Here is a 19,875-nt window from a genome sequence, read left to right on the forward strand (position 1 = left end):
CACTATGCAATCTCTAACCACCACCTGTAACTCTTTAAACCAATTTAAAAAGTATTTTGCGTTGCTGCCTCTTTAGATATTAAAAAAATTGGTATGAAAAAATGTTGGGTATATTAGACCTAAGTTCTTACTCAAATAATAGCCTTTATATGTATAGTTTACTCTATTTTTATGCTCCCATATAAACCTTATTTTATTTATAATATTTTGAGATTTATTTCTTGTAACTTTATAAATACATGGAAGTGATTATTCAAATTGCAGAGATATTTAAATTGTAGAATGGCACTGAAACATAAAACAATGAACACTCAATTTTATTTAAACATGAGCATGTGAAATAATACATTAGGTAATGATGATCAATAACAAAATTTGTCCAAATAACAGTTTAAAGAAACTAAATCACATTATTTATACCAATGATATGTAAACATTCTATAAAATAATCAAATGAATAACATGATATAAAAAGGCTTGTATTGATACAACTTTGCACAACCTGGAACTAACATCTTGTCACAGATAGAAGAAATGCCACATGAACAGGATATCAGCAGAGGAATAGGTTTACTAAATTTTTAAACGCTTATGGTTATTTTACATGAAATAATTGGATAAATTTCTATGCAATACAGTACATTACATATTCCATTGTTTTTCTATTTTGTGTCGTATTTAGAATAATTACAAGTAGATTATTTTCATTTAAGTTACATTTATTTGTAAGAGAAAATGGACAACATGTAATTCAAATTACTAGAAATATTTTAAACTTCCAGTTAGTTAATATAACTGCAGGGAATAAAGGCATATATTATTAGTTTGTATGGTGATATTTTAACTGTAAGTGCCCAACATGCTCATACATCAATTGTGAATTTAAAATTACAGTACATCATTGATCTGAAAACTCATAATTAAGTAAGCAAGTTATTTTTTGTGTAGATATCTAATAGTACTGTACTTGTTCCAGATGTCCGGAGCAGAAATGGGAGGAATTGTACGGATTCTGAAAGTGGGTGAACTAGGCAGATGGGTTGGAACTATCGGACTGACTGGACTTCTCATGATGGTTGTTCTTGTAGTGATGGTTGGAGTAGCCCGCCACTCACGCTGTACATTAATCACGTAAGTTTTAATAATGCTCAGTGTCACTTACTGCAACTTTTTCTGAAAATAAAATGACATACATTATTGAAAATTAAAGAATGATTTAAAAAACTCAATTTACAATATGAAATTTAAAAGTTTAGGAATTTCAAGACTTTTAATGAAATATGAAAAATAATTTTTTTCTGTACAAGATCCAGTACAAATATCATTATACATTAATCACTTGAATACTGTAATCACCCTAGTAGTACCAATGGGATTAGAAATATGACAAAAGTGTGAACACAGGGATTGTACATAGACTAGCATACTGTATATGCTATCCCAAAGTCTTATCCAAACATACAACTTTAGTAAGGAAAATACACAGCATTGCTATTGAAAACTTTTTCACAATAGTCTAGCCTACCTGAAACCCCCTATAGATATATATATAATCGGTAAAAGACCGGTACTTTATCATCACACCAACAATCATAAGGTAGTGTATGAATGTACAGTATTAGTTATCCTCATCATCTCCTCTCACGCCTATTGATGCAAAGGGCCTCGGTTAGCTTTCACCAGCCGTCTCTATCTTGAGCTTTTAGATCAATACTTCTCCCTTCATCAACATCTACTTCACACTTCATAGTCCTCAGCCATGTAGGCCTGTGTCTTCCAACTCTTCTAGTACCTTGTGGAGCCCAGTTAAAAGTTTGGTGAACTAATCTCTCTTGGGGATTGCAAAGAGCATGGCCAAACCATCTCCATCTACCCCTCACCATGATCTCATCCACATATAGCACTCTAGTAATCTCTCTTATAGTTTCATTTCTAGTCTTTTCCTGCCATTTTTAACATCCAATATTCTTCTGAGGGCTTTTTTCTCAAATCTACAAAATCTGTTGGATATTGTTTCATTGTCATACCACGACTCATATCCATACAGTAAACTGATATATAGCCTGATTTATATGTAATTTCAGATGATTTGATTTCCAAATTTTACTTAATCTACTATTGTCTGATTTGCTTTTTTCCACCTTTCATTAAACTCCAATTCTAAAGACTATTAGGGATCATATTTCCTAAATATTTAAATAATTCTACCGCATTAATCCATTCTCCTTCCCATGATATTTCATCTTCCATTGCATATTCTGTTCTTATAATCTCTGTGTTTCTTCTATTTATCTTAAGCCCAAACTCATATTTCATGCATTCTGGTAAGCAAGCATTGCAAACCCTGTGGTGTTTTGCCAATAAGGAGAGCGTCATCAGCATACTCTAGGTCAGCTAATTTCCTATTACCAATCCAGTCCAATCCTTCTCCACCATCCCCAACTGTTCTGTGCATTACAAAATCCATGAGGAGGATAAACAACATAGGTGACAACACATTTCCTTGGAGTACAGTACTACATTGTTCTCTGGAAATTCATTTGATAGGACTTCACTAACATCAACTTTGCACTCACTATGCTCATGAACAGACTTAATCAAATTTCCATGTTTAAGAGGAACTCCATAATAATGCACGGACTCTCCACAAAATTGTCTGGTGCAGACTATCAAAGGCTTTTTCATAGTTCACAAATGCCATAAAAAGTGGATTTCTATACTGTATTCTACGCATTGATGTACCATATGTCTTAAAATGAAAATTTGGTCTGTACAACTTCTACCTTTTCTAAGTCCTGTTTGTTCATCTCTCAGCTTTTCGTCAATCTTTCTCTGTAGTCTCTTTAGAATAAGCATACTGTACTGTACTATATATTTTCATGACAACTGACATAAGTGTGATGCCTCTGTAGTTATTGCATTCAGTCAAGAGCTCTTTTTTAGCCATTTTCACCTGCACTCTTAGCTCCAATTCATCAGGTTTTGCCTCTTCACACCACATTCTACAAAATAATCTTGCAAGTATTCTAGGAGTCACTTCATTTTTTACCAATATCATCTCGGCAGTTATTCCATTGTATCCAGGGGCTTTCCATCTCTTGAGTTTTTATTAATAGCTTCCACTTCAAAAACACTGAATTCATTCATGGACACATCAAGGTCTTCATTAGCTTCAGGTATATCAATCAAATTATTCCCTTCATATCTTCTATTCATAACTCACTAAAGTGTTCCATCCAGTTGTATCAAACCTAAGTATTCTATTTACATTTCTGTTGGGTGCTTTTAGTTTTAATTTTAGTATTAGTATGCATAATGAAAGTTGTACTGCACATTGTGTGTTTTTACATGTGTCCAGTACCTTATACTTTTATATTAACACAGCGTCTTTCCAAATCATACGTTACTCTGTGCAATCATATATACCGTAATACATTACTGTTGTAATACTGTACTGTATACAGTACATATATAATGTTTACAATTACTGTTAAATAGTGTACTGCAAAGTTTATCTCCCTCCCTCCCTCTCATATCTGTGGTGCCACCAGCACACACACAAAGAATAAGGCCCAAGCAAAACATAGTTAACACAAACTAATGGTAAAGCCTCAATAACGTTGCACTTTACAAAAACAATAACGCAGATTAAAGAACTGCAAACAAAAATTTTGTGCAAATTTCACTTCATCCAATGTTGCTTTTTTATCCCCACTCTTCCTAATGATCAATTAACACAATCAGTATGCAATATTCTCCTTAAGCCAATCAGAATACAGTATACGGTACATACATTACAAGTGTACAGTGCTTAGCTACTTCATCTAGATGAGCACAGGTATTTTTTGTTACCATTCCGAGAGTTTGATCTTCATTTTGCCCAATATCTGATCCTATAAGCATTTACATCATTTACTATAATGGGGTTAAGTGTGTATATGTTCTTTCTGAAAAGGGTCTGGTCATAGGGAAGTGCATAAAGGAAATGCAATCAAGTGAGGGATTGCTATACTGTAATTGTATTGATATACTAAATATATATATCTATATACTGTACGTATACTATGCTGTATTTACCATTGTTATACAGTTTTGGATCTATTTGCAATATCCAAAACTACAAATCCATTGCTTCATCCATGCCTTTGTTCATCCTCCAAAGGAAAAACTAATCCTTAATACAGTTATTTGGATAATGCAATCCAAATAAATAGAGGGACGTTAAAATTTGGCATACAATATACACTACAGTATATTCTGAAATAAAAGATAAGAAATTACATATTTATATTTAATTCCTTAATCATTTCAGATATCAGTGCCAAGTTTAATTTGATTTACAGTATAAATCAATTATACTGTTAATATTGACACTCAACTTTATATGTGATGAGGCCACGTATGCATCTATTCATTTCTGCTGATTTAAAGGTTTTAGTTATTTTTGGAAGTTCATAAAACGTTTACTAGGTGGGGTTTTTTCTTTTTCAGATTTTCAGTCTTGGGACTATTGGCAATGATCCTTTGTTGGGGCTTAACATCAATATACCTTGTGACATCTGTGGTAAGTATATGCAATAAGAAAGTTCTCCTCCTCGTATTTGAATAGTAGGCTGGTCCTACCACCCCCCTTTTTCTATATTTCTGTTAGAAATGGAAACCTAATTTTACTACCTTTTGTTAAGCCCTTTTATTAGAGTACTGTAAGGCCACAGGTCTTCTATGGTCTCCAAAACAGGAGTAATACAATATGCAAATAATTTTAGTGTGTTAATCCAGTAGTAATGTCTGCTGCAAAGTGCCTAGCTCAAATAATGTAACTCCTGATTCTTTTATTATCATGGTATCATAGTTAATAGGGGAAGATTTACCTATTTATTTCTATGAACTTTCCCTGATGTTCATATTGCTGCTTCTCCAAAAACTCTGTTTAATCAACCTTTACCCGTAAAATTTTAAACATTTTAAGGATAAAACAGAGAGTGCAATCTTAGAAGTACAGGGTGGTTTTAGAAGAAGTAGGGGTTGTATGAATCCGATTTTTACAGTTGAAATATTTAGCAAAAGGTAAGGAGGTGTATGTTGCGTTTATGGATCTGGAGAAAGCGTATGATAGAGTTGATAGGGAAGCAATGTGGAATGTGATGAGGTTATATGGAGTTGGTGGAAGGTTGTTGCAAGCAGTGAAATGTTTCTACAAAGGTAGTGAAGCATGTGTTAGGATGGGAAATGAAGTGAGCGACTGGTTTCCGGTGAGAGTGGGGCTGAGATGTCGCCGTGGTTGTTTAACTTGTATGTTGATGGAGTGGTGAGAGAGGTGAATGCTTGAGTGCTTGGACGAGGATTGAAACTGGTAGACGAGAATGACCATGAATGGGAGGTAAATCAGTTGTTGTTTGCGGATGATACTGTACTGGTTGCATACGCGGAAGAGAAGCTTAGCCGATTAGTGACAGAATTTGGAAGGGTGTGTGAGAGAAGGAAGTTGAGAGTTAATGTGGGTAAGAGTAAGGTTATGAGATGTACAAGAAGGGAAGGTGGTGCGAGGTTGAATGTCATGTTGAATGGAGAGTTACATGAGGAGGTGGATCAGTTTAAGTACTTGGGGTCTGTTGTTGCAGCAAATGGTGGAGTGGAAGCAAATGTACGTCAGAGAGTGAATGAAGGATGCAAAGTGTTGGGGGCAGTTAAGGTAGTAGTAAAAATAGAGGGTTGGGCATGAATGTAAAGAGATTTCTGTATAAGAAAGTGATTGCACCAACTGTGATGTATGGATCGGAGTTATGGGGAATGAAAGTGACGGAGAGACAGAAATTGAATGTGTTGGAGATGAAATGTCTAAGGAGTATGACTGGTGTATCTCGAGTAGATAGGGTTAGGAACAAAGTAGTGAGGGTGAGAATGGGTGTAAGAAATGAGTTAGCAGCTAGAGTGGATATGAATGTGTTGAGGTGGTTTGGCCATGTTGAGAGAATGGAAAATGGCTGTCTGCTAAAGAAGGTGATGAATGCAAGAGTTGATGGGAGAAGTACAAGAGGAAGGCCAAGGTTTAGATGGATGGATGGAGTGAAGGAAGCTCTGGGTGATAGGAGGATAGATGTGAGAGAGGCAGGAGAGCGTGCTAGAAATAGGAATGAATGGCAAGCGATTGTGATGCAGTTCCGGTAGGCTCTGCTGCTTCCTCCGGAGCCTTGGAACACCGCGGAGGTAGGAGCAGTAGGAGATTCAGCGTCATGAAGCTTCATCTATGGTGGATAACGGGGGAGGGTGGGCTGTGGCACCCCTAGAAGACCGCGGAGGTAGGAGCAGTAGGAGATTCAGCGTTATGAAGCTTCATCTGTGGTGGATAACGGGGTAGGGTGGGCTGTGGCACCCCTATCAGTACTGTACCACCCAAACTCGGTTGAGTCCCTTGTCAGGCTGGGAGGAACTTAGAGAGGAGAGGTCCCCTTTTCTGTTTCATTTGTTTGATGTCGGCTACCCCCCAAAATTGGGGGAAATGCCTTGGTATATGTATGTATGTATTATCTTTCCCTTCAATAAATACATATGTCCCTAGTAAGGGAAGGAACATTTTAGCGCCAAATGGTAACTGACATGCTAGTCTCTTTGTCTCTTCAGTCTTGCCAGTATTGATCGGACCTTCTCCAGATTGTTTGCTTGATACGGTGCCTATGTCTCCCTGGTTTTCTTAAAAATTACCGCATGGTGTGTGCACGGGAATTGTTTCTAGAAGTTCATCGTCTTCATTCCCTTGGTGCGTTGTGTCAGGGGCAATAACCATTGTGTAAAGTGCGTTTCCCTCATGATACCTGTAATGAGAAAACATATTTCAATGACTACTGATCAAGTTAACAGGGCAATGCTAAAGAAAAATTGCTGTTAGTTCAGGGGAAAAGCCAGGGAAGGCTAGGGTACAGTAGTTGTTCGTAGCAGGAACGATGACAATAATGACATGACTTTACTTTTAGATAATTAAAACAATCAGCTAACTTTCGATAGTTATAAGCTTCATAAGCTCAACATCGCTAGCTTCCTTTGTTAAAGTTCAGAAGGCCAGTGAATCCTCTCTTAAAATGGTAACTCCGTCCTGTAGAGCCATTAGCAGCCAGTTTTAATGTAACATAATTCAATTAAGAAATCAAATTATCACTTGGTTAGACATCAGTATTTTGGTGCCCTTATTCACATAATTTTTTGTTCTTTCGATAATAAACCTGAAAAATTTACAATACACATTTCAATAAATGCTTGACAAAAGTTTCCAATGTAATGGCAAAATATTTTTCACTTAAAATTTAATGTATTTACCAAATAAAATTTATCAGTCAAAGTTACAATATGTACTCATTTTTAAAAAGATATTATTTTATCATCTTCATGATAATTGATAATATAAATTCTGTTAGCTTACTGTCACCTTTTCTGAGCCATATTTTGTATAAGTTATTCTAATTTCTTAGTTATCAATTTTATATTTAATCATCAGAAACTATACCTACAACATTCCAAGCAATAATAGATGTGTTTAGATGGTTGGATACCTACAGGAGCAAAATAAATTAAATTTTGTATTGGTTGAACAACAGACATCACTTTGAAAAGTTTTAAAACTGTAAGTATGTCAAACTTAACATATTTTAGCCGTGTTTTATATGGTGAAAGTTCTATTGAGGTTTGCAAACAACATCTCAGTTATGATCGAGTGTTATGTGTGTGTATACTTGAAGTCCATAGTGTCTGATAATCTTTTGTAGTGACTTTTTAATTTTTAATTGTCAAGGAATAGACTAATTCTCTGATTTTTTTACATTTCATTATTTAGATTTTCTACCTTTCTTTGAGGCACATAATATAGGATTTTTGTTTCATCTTCTTGAAATTTAGTTTATATTTCTAGCACTACGGTATTAAAATAGACTACTGTACTGTATTAGAAGCCCTGATGGCAGGTGAACATTGTAATATAACTCTCACAATTATTTTTCTATTTACCAAGTCAAATCCCTAATTTTGGGGGTAGCTGACATAAAAAAAAAGAACAAAAGAGGACCTTTCTTCTCTTCACTCCTCCCAGCCTGATGAGAGATCCACTTGAGTTTGGTTGGTACTGCTAGGGTGCCACAGCTTACCCTTCCCCATTATCCACCACAAATGACGTGTCATATCCTGAATCCCCTACTGCTGCTACCTCAGCGGTCACCAAGGCAAGCGGAGGAAGTAGCAGGGCCTACCGAAACTGCTTCACAATCACTCACCATTCATTCCAAGCACGTTCTTCTGACTCTCACATATATCCTATCACCTAGAGCTTTCTCCACTCCATCCATCCACCCAAACCTTGGCCTGCCTCTTGTACTTCTCCCATCAGCTCTTGCATTCATCATCATCTTAAGCAGATATCCATTTTCCATTCTCTTTACATGGCCAAACCCCCTTAATACATTCATATCCACTCTACTACTAAATCCTTTCTTACACCCATTCTCACCCTCACTACGTTCCTAATCCTATCCAATAGAGATACACCAGCCATATTCCTCAGACACTTCATCTTGAACACATTCAATTTCTGTCTCTCCGTCACTTTCATTCTCCACAACTCCGATCCATACACCATAGTTGGTACAATGACTTTCTCTTACAGAGGTCTCTTTACATTCATTCCTAACCCTCTATTCTTTACCACTCCCTTCACTTCCCCCACCACTTTACAGCCTTTATTCACTCTCTAATGTACATCTGCTTCCACTCCACCATATGCAGTAACAACACACCACAATTTCTTAAAGTGATCTACTCCCTCAAGTAACTCTCCATTCAACCTAGCACCACTCTCCTTTCTTGGGCATCTCATAACCTTACTCTTACCCACATTAACTCTCGACTTCCTTCTCTCGCACACCGTTCTAAACTGTCACCAATTGACCTGGCTTCCCCTACGAGTACGCAACCAGTACAGTATTATCTGCAAACAACAACTGATTTACCTCCTACTCATGATCACTCTCGTCTATCAGTTTCAATCCTCGACCAAGCACTCAAGCATTCACCTCTCTCACCACTCCATCAACAAACAAATTGAACAGCTATGGCAACATCACACATCCATGTCTGTCTCACTCTCACTGGAAACCACTCGCTCACGTAATTTCCTATCCTAACACACGGTTTGCTGCCTATATAGAAACTTTTCACTGCTTGCAACAACCTTCCACCAATTCCATATAACCTCATCACTTTCCACATTGCCTCCCTATCAACTCTTATCATAAGCTTTCTCCAGGTCCATAAACACAACATACATCACCTTTCCTTTTGCTGAATATTTCTCTCCTTTTGCTGAATATTTCTAGCATATTTGCCTAACTGTAAAAATCATAAGTTGTTCCTAATGGCCAAGTAATCTGGGGGTTAAAGGCCAGTTCTGTATTAATTCTAAAAAGGCTTACAGTTCTCACAAGGTTTTAGATGGAGACTCCTTCTACAGCCCTGGGGGATTGGATGTTTTGTTAGATTTGACTGATGCCTTATTTTCACATCCTATTTATCTGTAATCAAGGAAGTTCCTCTAGTTTATGGATCTTTCAAAAACATATGATAAGTCCCTGTGGTATCTTTGCACTAACTGGTGATATCAAGAGGCTGTTGACATCCCTTTAATGACACATACCAAAGCATTCCCATTGCCATTCACCACTATATAGGTGCAATGCAAGACTAGAGGAGCATGGCTTTTAAAGTTAAAGTAAAAATAGGAGTTTTAAGTTTAAGAATGGATGTCAACATTTAGCTAGTTTTGAGAAGGAAGTTAGATGAACCTCAGGTGAGTATAGAAATAATTAATTTTATTACCAAAATTTTGTTTATTGAAGGAGTGTGTTCCTGTATTTTTTACTAATAAACTGACTGACTCCTTTTAATGATTCTCAATATCTATACAAGACCTATACTGTACTGTATATTAATTTTTTCTTTTGGCAATTACTGTATTATTATTATTATTATTATTATTATTATTATTATTATTATTATTATTATTACTACTACTACTACTACTTGCTAAGCTACAACCCTAGTTGGAAAAGCTGGATGCTATAAGCCCAAGGACCCCAACAAGGAAAATAAAATACTGTAGTATGTAATGTACATCATATGTTATTTCCTGGAATCTTCAATAATTTACCTCTCTATTTTTCAGGCAATGTCAGACTGGTGCATGAATCCTAACCCATTTTTGGAGAATCAGTTGAGTGGCCTAGTGTCTAGAGATGTAGCATCTTACTACCTGCGTTGTGATCCTAACAGACCATCTCCATTTACACGATACTTAACACATGCTCGTCAAGCAGCCGAGTATATTCTCACCTCCCTGAATAAAGTTACTAGTGTTGCAGATATTTACTATGAACGCAGCGAGGTAGGTATTTTAATTATTAATCTTTTTTTTAAATGAATAAATTACAGTACTGTATACATTATAAACCTATATGGGAATTGAGTTAAAACTTTTAACTTGCCTTACAGATTCACCCAAGGCTGGATCACTTGGGTGCCTACGTTAACAAATCTCAGCGGTACTTAGGTGTAGTTGCAGCTCATCTTGAGTGCAAGGCACTCAATGATCAGTATCGCACAGCCCTGAATGGCTCCTGCAATCAAGCAATGTGAGAATTTTAAGAGATTTTCCAACAGCAATTGACACTACATGTAGTAGAGAATCAAATTATTTCCTAAAATTTCATTTATTATTATGTAATCCACCCATTAGTCATAGAAAACAAATACACATAATTCATAAGAATACACAAAAGGATTTAGTGGCTAGTTTTGCTTATAATTTTGTTGCCTTTAGACCCCTTTCATACTTTCTCTTTATATAACCTAAGTCGCAAATTCTTCTGGTTTGGTCAATTTGGTAATCTTCCATTTTGATCAATAGCTAGTGCTGCTTTAATGTACAATTCATTTAGGGTTTTTAAAAGATAATCTTAAGTTATGTATGTGAATGTGAACTCTCAATTCTCTCATTTGATTACTTAAAACAATAAGCTCCCTAACTTGCAAATACTGTACTCAGAGATACAAATACAAAGTCAACTGAAAATACCAAAGATAAGATAAAGAAATACTGTAATCAGATATTATATAATTTAATACTGTAAGCAAAACAATATTTGTAATAACCTGATATCCATTTCATTAGAAACCCGACTAATTGTTGACTTTTGTATTTAGAACTCATAGACATGGGATTCAGATTAGGTCTACCCTAGACCCCCCTCCCCCCATAAAAAAAGGACTTACAAACAATTTGACTTGCAAACAGCTTCTTAGAACCGATTAAGTTTGAAAATTGAGGACCTTCTATATTCCATGTGAATTTTGTGTATAGGTCATATAATCACATGCAGTATTTATTTTTTAATATTTCCTATAAACATTACTAATTCAGGAATTTTTCATATCAATATTGCTCCTAAGAACATATAGTAGCCTGAGGCATTTAACATATTTGTTATGTAATCACTGTAAACACAGAATAAGGTATACATATAGTAAAGAGAAAAATTATACAATACATACCTGTTAATATTCAAGATTTCCTTTACTTTCAGGTCTGGCATTGTTTATCTTCTCCTTTCTGCTGCAGGAAGTAGTTTACTCTTCACAATTTTGGTTTGGTTTACTTCTCACACCTGGATCTACCTCAACCACAAGTAAGTCATTCCTACAGTTTCTTGAAAGATGAACTATATACTATATATACAGCGATGCAAACTGAAAATGGTAAGTACCAAATGTAATGTAACAGATTTTTGGGCATTCTAATTTGTTACCATGTGATATATACATCAATTATACAGTATTCTTTTCTATATTGAAGAGAATAGATGATAGGACAGATTGTGCACAAGGAATTCACAATTTTATTATACTTACAGTACTTTGTTTCTTTCTTGATACTGGACACACACATGTATGTGTATAGGCTACATACATATGTATGTGTATACTGTAGGTGTGTTTGTGTATTGGTATCCAGCAAATATGAATAAATAAATAAAAAATTGAGTCAGGAAAGTAATTTCAGTGCTGTACTGTACCAAATGTAAAATGTTGTTGAAAAGGTGTTTGGAAATATGTGAAGCAAGAGATTTTCAATACCTGAAATGTAAGAGAAATGAAAAGAATGGGAAGAGCAAGTCCTAGAATGGTTAGATTTCTGTTATCTTGAGGATACTAGACTATAGAGCAGGGATTGAAAAGACATTAAGGAAGATCAGCTTCAACTGGGTGAAATTGAAGAAGATAAGTACTGCTCTGGTGTATAAGAATATCCTATTAGTAGAGACAGCGAAGACCTAATGAAGGGCATATTACAATGCCAGTGAGTTAGGACGATCATACTGTATTACGGTAGGGAAGATGTAATATCAGACAACTGAAAAATAGAGAAATATTGAGATGGTTTGAGCAAGTGATAGAAGAGATTCAAAATAGTCAGAAAAACATAGGCATGGAAAAAAATGGAAAAAGGAGATTTATAAAGATCAAGACATAGTGAGAGTGCAGGCAAGAAGTGCACAAAACTGAAGTCAGTAGTAATGAGAACTCATTTAAAATCTAATTCCATAAATGGAAAATCTAATGTAAAAACATGTAAGACGATGCTTTGTCTCTTTCAGAGAAATTTTTTTTCAAATTAGTGAAAACTCATAACTGAATTGATACTAATCCTTGGAGGATCTGATGACATATTCTGAAGTGATGAAATTCTGATAATGTCATCTGGAAGAGGACACTGGTTAACTTTTTATTGTGAAATTTATTTTTTTATTAAACTCGCCTGAGGTTCATATGGCTTTAGCGTCGAAAGCTTTACTTGCTTGGAAAAAGCCATGTGAACCTCAGGCAAGTTTTATAGAAATAATTTTATTATTAAAATTCAATTTTTTGTTATTTTCCTAAATGTTGAAAAAAAACTAGTCATATCTCATGTGGTGTTAATTAGCTACAAAACTTCACATGAAAATTATATTCTGACAAAAATTAACCATTCAAATACCCTATAAACCCCTTTCAGTACAGTAACTCCTTATGATCACCAATGCAGTAACTCATTTGATATTTCAACTTTATTTTACTGTCTTTTTAATAAATTTATAAATTTAAAAAAAAAAATATTTAAAAATCTAAAAAATAAAACATTTATTTTACTTCTCATTTCTTAACTAAAAGTGATGTACTGTAGCTTTACAGTACATCATAAAAAAAAAAATGCTGTCCATGAGAATTTGTTATGTCATTTGCCCCAGATAAATTTTGAGATCCCCTGAATCTTAAATGTATAAGTAATTGCAGTAACATAAAACTTACAAAATTAGGGAGGAATTTCTATGATGTTAAGAGTTTATGAAGCTGCTCACTATCAAAATATGGCGGATTATGTGAATTGTCTGATAGTGAAGGTGTGTCATTACAGTATCAGCGATATGCTCGCTATAATCAGCTAGCCTAATCTTCCCTGGCTTTTCCCCTGAACTAGCAACAAGTTCCATTTTGTGCTTAGCTTGATCAGCAACCATTGAAACATCCTTTTCCATGAATACTACCATGAGTGAAACCCAGTCTTCACGACAATTATTTAAATCACAAGTATTGTCCATGAGATGATACAGAAAGGGAATCTGGATCATGATCATCCCCTAAGCAATTCCCTTGTACGCTGCAAGCAGTAATTGCTTAAAAACCAGAGGAGGCCATCTTAATGTGCAGTATGCATGCAATATGAAGAACATGTAATTGCAGCTGATACATTAGAGAAATTGAAAAGACAAAAGTGTATCTGGCGCTGCAGTTCTGGGCTTCTTCTCACATACCGCTAGAATGTTCCACATCCAATAGGTGAGCGAGCTAGTTCAACCTAGCATTCCTATGCCTTTTTTCTCTGGTAATATTATAGCAGTTATTTTCCTTAGAAATGGTGCTTTAGGAGCATTTCACTGGCCGGCACAGGTTGAGCCCAGATTTTTTTTTTTTTTACTTTTTGGGCAAGTGCTGATTAAACCGAGGTTCTGGAGAAGAAGCAATACAAACGTCAGGGGGAGTTCATAGAAATATTTGCTATGCAATATATTCTGGTGAGCTATTTATGAATGTGAAAGGAACCGAATACATGCATAATCTATTAAAGTTTACTCCATGTAGGGGGTTAGATTTTAACACCAATCTTTGATGCATCATTGCACTTATACATACCAATGCATGCTAAAAGCCATAAGTTCAAGCCTGATAAAAATCTGCATTTCATAATTCAGTCACATTGCTTCTGCTACACCTGATGCACCAACACAATTTTGATATGATCTACACAGGATTAGGAATAAGAATGCTGTGAAGAGATTTCCATGTATGGATATTTTAAGCAAAACTTTGTGCGTGCCTAATTCAAATGTACCCAGCAAGAGAGTAGTTTCTACTATTTTACCCAATATGTCATAATTTTTAGGATATTCTCAACCAGAAAGTGAAAGCCAGATAACCATACATGATGCCATACCTTTTTAATTTAGGATCATGAATATTACAGTAATCTTAGAGACTACTTGGAACCAATTTTTTTTCTCTCTCTCTCTCTCTCTCTCTCTCTCTCTCTCTCTCTCTCTCTCTCTCTCTCTCTCTCTCTCTCTCTCAAAATAACGCTATTATCAATAATTATTGCAACATCCAAGAACCCTCTTCTTAGAACGGTTAACTCAAAGCTTAGGCACAACCTTACTTCTTCCTGGATACTGAAACTGACAAAAATTATTCATAAATCTTTGCTAAAACTTGCAATGACATCTCCCTGTAACACCTGTAAGAGTTCTCCTTAAACCCTTTACCTAAATAGGTAGTAATAACCTTTCATGTGAGCTCCTGGGTCATAGGAATTAATGAACTTTGAAGATGCTAATAGAATTGAATTATATATAACAATCCTTTAAGCTTTAGTTACCACATAAGATATTTTTAGATGAAAAGAAAAAATTCTGCACCTGAATCCCCTGTTAATGATTTTATATTACCATCAATTTTATTTTATTTCTTTGGGTATAAAATCATAGCTTTTAGTCATGTGACTGCGACTTCATAAAAGATGAATGGTTTCATTTGCCTAATACTATGATTTTTTTTTATGATGTACTTCAACTTTGGTAAACATTCTTTCAAGATTCTTTTAAAAAATTAATCAAATATTTCTAAACTAATTTTCAGAACAATAAGTCCATTATATATTTGTGTAATATCATCTAATATACTTAATTTGTCTCAGAACCTCTTACAATTTCTTTTATTACTTTAGATTCATTCACAATATTATTTTGTCTTTGAATGCTGTAGTTTGCTTTGAAGTCTCGAATTTTCTTTTTCAAAATATAACTGGTATCAGTACTAATTGATGCCTAACTTTGATGAAACCGGATTAGTGGGCTGCTTTTACTATAAGTTCTTGAGGTTTGATATTATGGTTATCAAAAAGATAACTAATACTCTTGAAATATACATCACATTACTGCAGTCATGTATGATATTAAAAAAATTGCTCTTCAGTTAGGCCCATTCCTCGTAATGTTAATGCTGAAATAGCTATTTTGTGTGTTGACAGTTTCTGTCTTCTCTTGAAGTGTGTACAATGTAGTACAGTATGTGTAGAAAAGAATACATAGTTTCATTATGACTATATTTTTGGCCATCTTAATCTCTTCTGATGAGTACTAAAATAGATCTGTATTGTTTAGGGATAAACAGAGCATATATTGTTTTGTATATCAGTATTGAACATACACTGAACTTAATTTACTATTGATACAGCTAAGCAGATACTGATGTGATTACTTATAAATTTGTATAAAACTGGAAATGCCAGGATAGGAACCACTGAAATGTCCGAGCTATTTACTGAGAAGAAAAATATTTCTTTCAAAACTACTATCTATTCCTCATAATTACTAACTAGAAAGAAGGTTGAGATTATATTTTAATTTTTGTCTTTCAATATTCTCTGAGAGTATGATTTATTTACATTAAATACAGTAGATGTATATTTTGAGGCAATATGATTCATGTCTGCAATGTTATAAACGTGACTTTGACTAATTTGACCTTAGCATCATGACCTGTTTTGACACAAAGACTATTTTGACAAAGTAAACTTCTAAAATATTAATGTAATGAAAAATAACTTGTAGAATATAAACTAATGTTTTCAGATTTTGAAAATATATTTTTTGACTTTTAGTAATTTAATATAATTTCTTTTTAAAGATGATTTGAGAAACTGTTCTTCGTTCCCTTCATTTTTATGATTTGGGACATTCTTAGAGGGGAAGAAATTTGACGCTTGTAGTGCACTCTACTCTACTAAGCACTTTTACACCATAGCATACATTCACTTCTCACCTTGTATAATAAGGCAAGGCATATTTATTTCATATATCTATTGTTAGATTTTAGTGAAAGATGATTTATTTGAATAATAAACTTAGTAATTTAAATATAATTGTATAGTGAAATAAGAAAATAGTTTATTATTCCAAATATCTTAATTGAGTATTGATTAATAATAGTCTTGATTTTTATGGTCTTTTATGGTTCCTCTATTTCGTTACAAATCCTTGGCCATTAGCGTAACAGAACACTTAACGTGAGTAACCATTAAATTGGGTTTTCATTCTTCACATACAATTATATTTTTCTGGATGAGACAACAAATTATGAAAAGCACCAACAAAACCAATGATTATCTTACAAGACAGATAAGGACCAGAATAAAACTACACAAATTAATAATAAATTTATTTCATGGTCCCCAAACACCAACCTATGACAGTTTAAGATAATGGAAAAGCAAATAAAATACTGTAGGCCAAGAAAAAAACCTCAGTTATCTTTAAAATCCTCACAGATAACCTTTTAAATATCCAAACTTTGTCCAAGATGACTTGGAAGTTTAGAGTTGTTTAAGACACAACTTTAAAATTAGATTGATGTTTACTGGTGGATGTTAATGTCTTAGTAGTCAGAATTGTAATTATGAGCATTTCATATTTTGATGTAATTATTCTGTATCTTGCAGAATTCATAATATACTACAATACTCGATAATTGTAACTGCAGGATCAATGTGTACAATTTTTAAACATTTAACTTAGCCGGTGGATATATATATAGCTAAAGTCTCTGACGTCCGGCAGAAATTCAAAACTCGCGGGCGATCGTAGGTTGGGTTGCTAGGTGTACACTAGTGCCACCACTCGCCAGGATACTGTAACCATTCCTCAAGTCTCCAGTTCTTCTCTGCCACTGTGGCGTAAACATTGAATTTTCTTGCTCGCGCTGACCAAGTTTTCTACAGCTTTGGTGAAGTACTTTTTTTTGGTTTATGGCTTTCGCTTGGTTGGTTTTTCTGTCACCTGTTCTTGAATTCTTTTTTTTTTCCTTTATTTGACTGTTTTTGACCCTTGCTTTGTTTTTTTATCTCTCTCTGGATATTCCAAAATGGCTGACCCTTCCCCTGTGTATAGGAAATGTGATAAAGGCTGTAACAGGCGCCTTCCAAAGGCTTCCATCGACCCCCACTCTATTTGTAACCAATGTAGAGGTAGGATATATCAGTTGGGGGATCGATGTGATGAATGTGTAATTTTATCAGATACCGAGTGGCTTGAGTATGAAAAGTACACTCATAAGTTAGAGAGAGATAGGGTCAGAAGAAGCTCTTCTCATTCTCGAGAATTTTCCTCTCCCCATGTCCCTGAACCTTTTCCTCCCCCTGTAGTGGTAGTTTCTGAACCCCCTTCTAGCACTAACGAACCTTCACTGATGGACATGATGAAGGCGATTCATGCTCTTGGTGCCAATTTCGAATCGCTGGCTACGGATAGGAATCAACTCATGTCCGATGTAAAATTGTTAAAAAGTGCAAGTGTTAGTGAAAAAAGTGCAAAAAATGTGTTCAGTGTTGCGGAGGGTTCGTCTGTTCGTACTTGTCGTTCACCCAGTCCGAGACCTCTTTCAAGCTCCCCAACCCCTGGGAGAAGGAATGTCAAACAACTAAAGGTAACGATAGGTGTTAAACCACGAACAGACGTTCCCTCACGAGTTGCAGACGTTGCTCCTCACGATCGCCCTTATCATGGGAGATGTGAGACTAAGTTCTCTTCATCCTCCGAAGACGTTAACGTCAGTAGGAAATCCTGGCGTCAGGTTTCCCGACCTCTTAAGAGGAAATTGGTTCCTTCAGAACAAAGTCAACGTCCTGGCTGCAGTCATTGGAGCAGTCCAGAACGTATATCTTCATCGGAGGAAGGCTCGCCTGCCAAACGTTCCTTTATAGCGTCTGGTATTGTTGCTCCGGAGGCTCCTACGCATGGTCACGGTTCTGTTGTTTTGTCTGGACGTTCCAGACGTGACGTGAGTGCTGCGACTCCCGTTATCATCACTGACGTTGCCGAAGTCACGTTCTGATCCTCGTGTTCGGGATCCTAATTTTAGCGTGCTGCAGGACATGCAGTCGAAGCTGTCTACTTTAATGCAGTCCTACTGTCCAGCCCCTGATCGACACGAACCCTCGCTTCCAGAGCGTCTCGGTTCTGATAAGCGTAACTCTTCTCATCAGACTTCTAAGTGTGAAGTTTCACGTCACGCTGACGTGACCCCTAGCGTTAGGCATGCTGTCAAACATGACGCCGATCGCCAGCTTCGACGTGACATTGAGCGTCAGTCAATGCAGTCCCGACGTGACGTCGACCCTCATGCTCTGCCTGTTACTCATCGGCAGGTTGATGTAGGCTGTCAAGCTTTGCCTTCTCGACTTCTTGTGGATTCGCCATCTCGTAAGAATATTGTTCTTTCGGATGAAGTTTACTCTGAGGAGGAAGTAGATGACCCCCTTTCCACTAATGTACCGTTGGGTATCTTGTCTGAAGAAGAGGAACCTAGAGCTGCCCAACAATCTCTGGATTTTAAGAAGATAATGACTCTTTTTAAATTAGTTTTTCCGTCGCATTTTGTTCCTGCTGCCCCACGCTCGCCTCCTTCAGAATTCACTTTAGGGTTGGCTGCTACAGCCCCCTCTTTTACTAATTTGGTGCTCTCTCGGTCGTCTAAGAGGGCTTTGCGTCTGCTGGGAGATTGGTTGCAGACCAAAAGAAGTCTTGGAAAGTCTTCCTTTGCCTTCCCTCCTAATAAACTTGCTTCTCGTTTGAGCGTCTGGTATGACACAGGAGAAGTTCTCGGCTTGGGAGTACCTGCCTCTGCCCAGGGGGACTTCTCAAGCCTGGTAGACTCTCTTCGCCATCTAGCCATGAGACGCTCAAAGATGTTGTGGACTACTTCGGAACTTGACCATCTACTCAAGGGAGTCTTCCGTGCATTTGAAGTCTTCAATTTTCTGGACTGGTCGTTGGGAGCCTTGAGCAAGGAGGTGTCACCTTTTAATAATGATTCTGTTGTTCAGATTATGTCCTGTATGGACAAAGCAGTAAGGGATGGATCCAACGAGCTTGCTGCCATTTTTACTGCAGGTGTGCTTAAGAAGAGAGTGTCATTGTGCTCTTTCTTAGCCACGGGAGTTACTCCTTGTCAGAAGTCAGAATTTCTTTTTGCTCCTTTCTCTCGTTCATTTTTTCCCCTAGATCTTGTGAAGGATATAGCGTCATCTCTTGCCTTAAAGGATACCCATGATCTAGTTGCTAAAACGGCTCGCAAGGTTTTACCCTCGTCGTTTTCTAGCAACAAACCGAAGTTGGATTCCCCTGCTTCTAGGTTTATTCCTCCCTTTCGTGGCAGAGCCTCCAACAGAGGCAACTTTCGTTCTGATGGAAGACG

The 19,875-nt window shown here is 36.0% G+C and overlaps 1 protein-coding gene across 6 annotated transcripts in view; it reads left to right on the forward strand.

Annotated features, from left to right (window-relative positions):
* LOC137615196 (protein tweety-like) overlaps positions 1-19,875 on the forward strand; it is a 219,204-nt gene that overhangs the window by 145,844 nt on the left and 53,485 nt on the right. For all 6 annotated transcript variants that reach the window (XR_011039189.1, XR_011039191.1, XR_011039190.1 and 3 more), the window contains exons 8-12: positions 977-1,131; positions 4,492-4,564; positions 10,202-10,420; positions 10,528-10,667; positions 11,619-11,720. Coding sequence is in view for 3 of the 6 variants with exons in the window: in XM_068344847.1 (XP_068200948.1) it covers positions 977-1,131; positions 4,492-4,564; positions 10,202-10,420; positions 10,528-10,667; positions 11,619-11,720 (689 nt within the window). In the remaining 3 variants the exon portion in view is untranslated. The remainder of the gene's footprint in view (positions 1-976; positions 1,132-4,491; positions 4,565-10,201; positions 10,421-10,527; positions 10,668-11,618; positions 11,721-19,875) is intronic.

This window comes from Palaemon carinicauda, chromosome 21 (assembly GCF_036898095.1).
Source record: "Palaemon carinicauda isolate YSFRI2023 chromosome 21, ASM3689809v2, whole genome shotgun sequence".
Classification (NCBI taxonomy): Eukaryota; Metazoa; Arthropoda; class Malacostraca; order Decapoda; family Palaemonidae; genus Palaemon; species Palaemon carinicauda.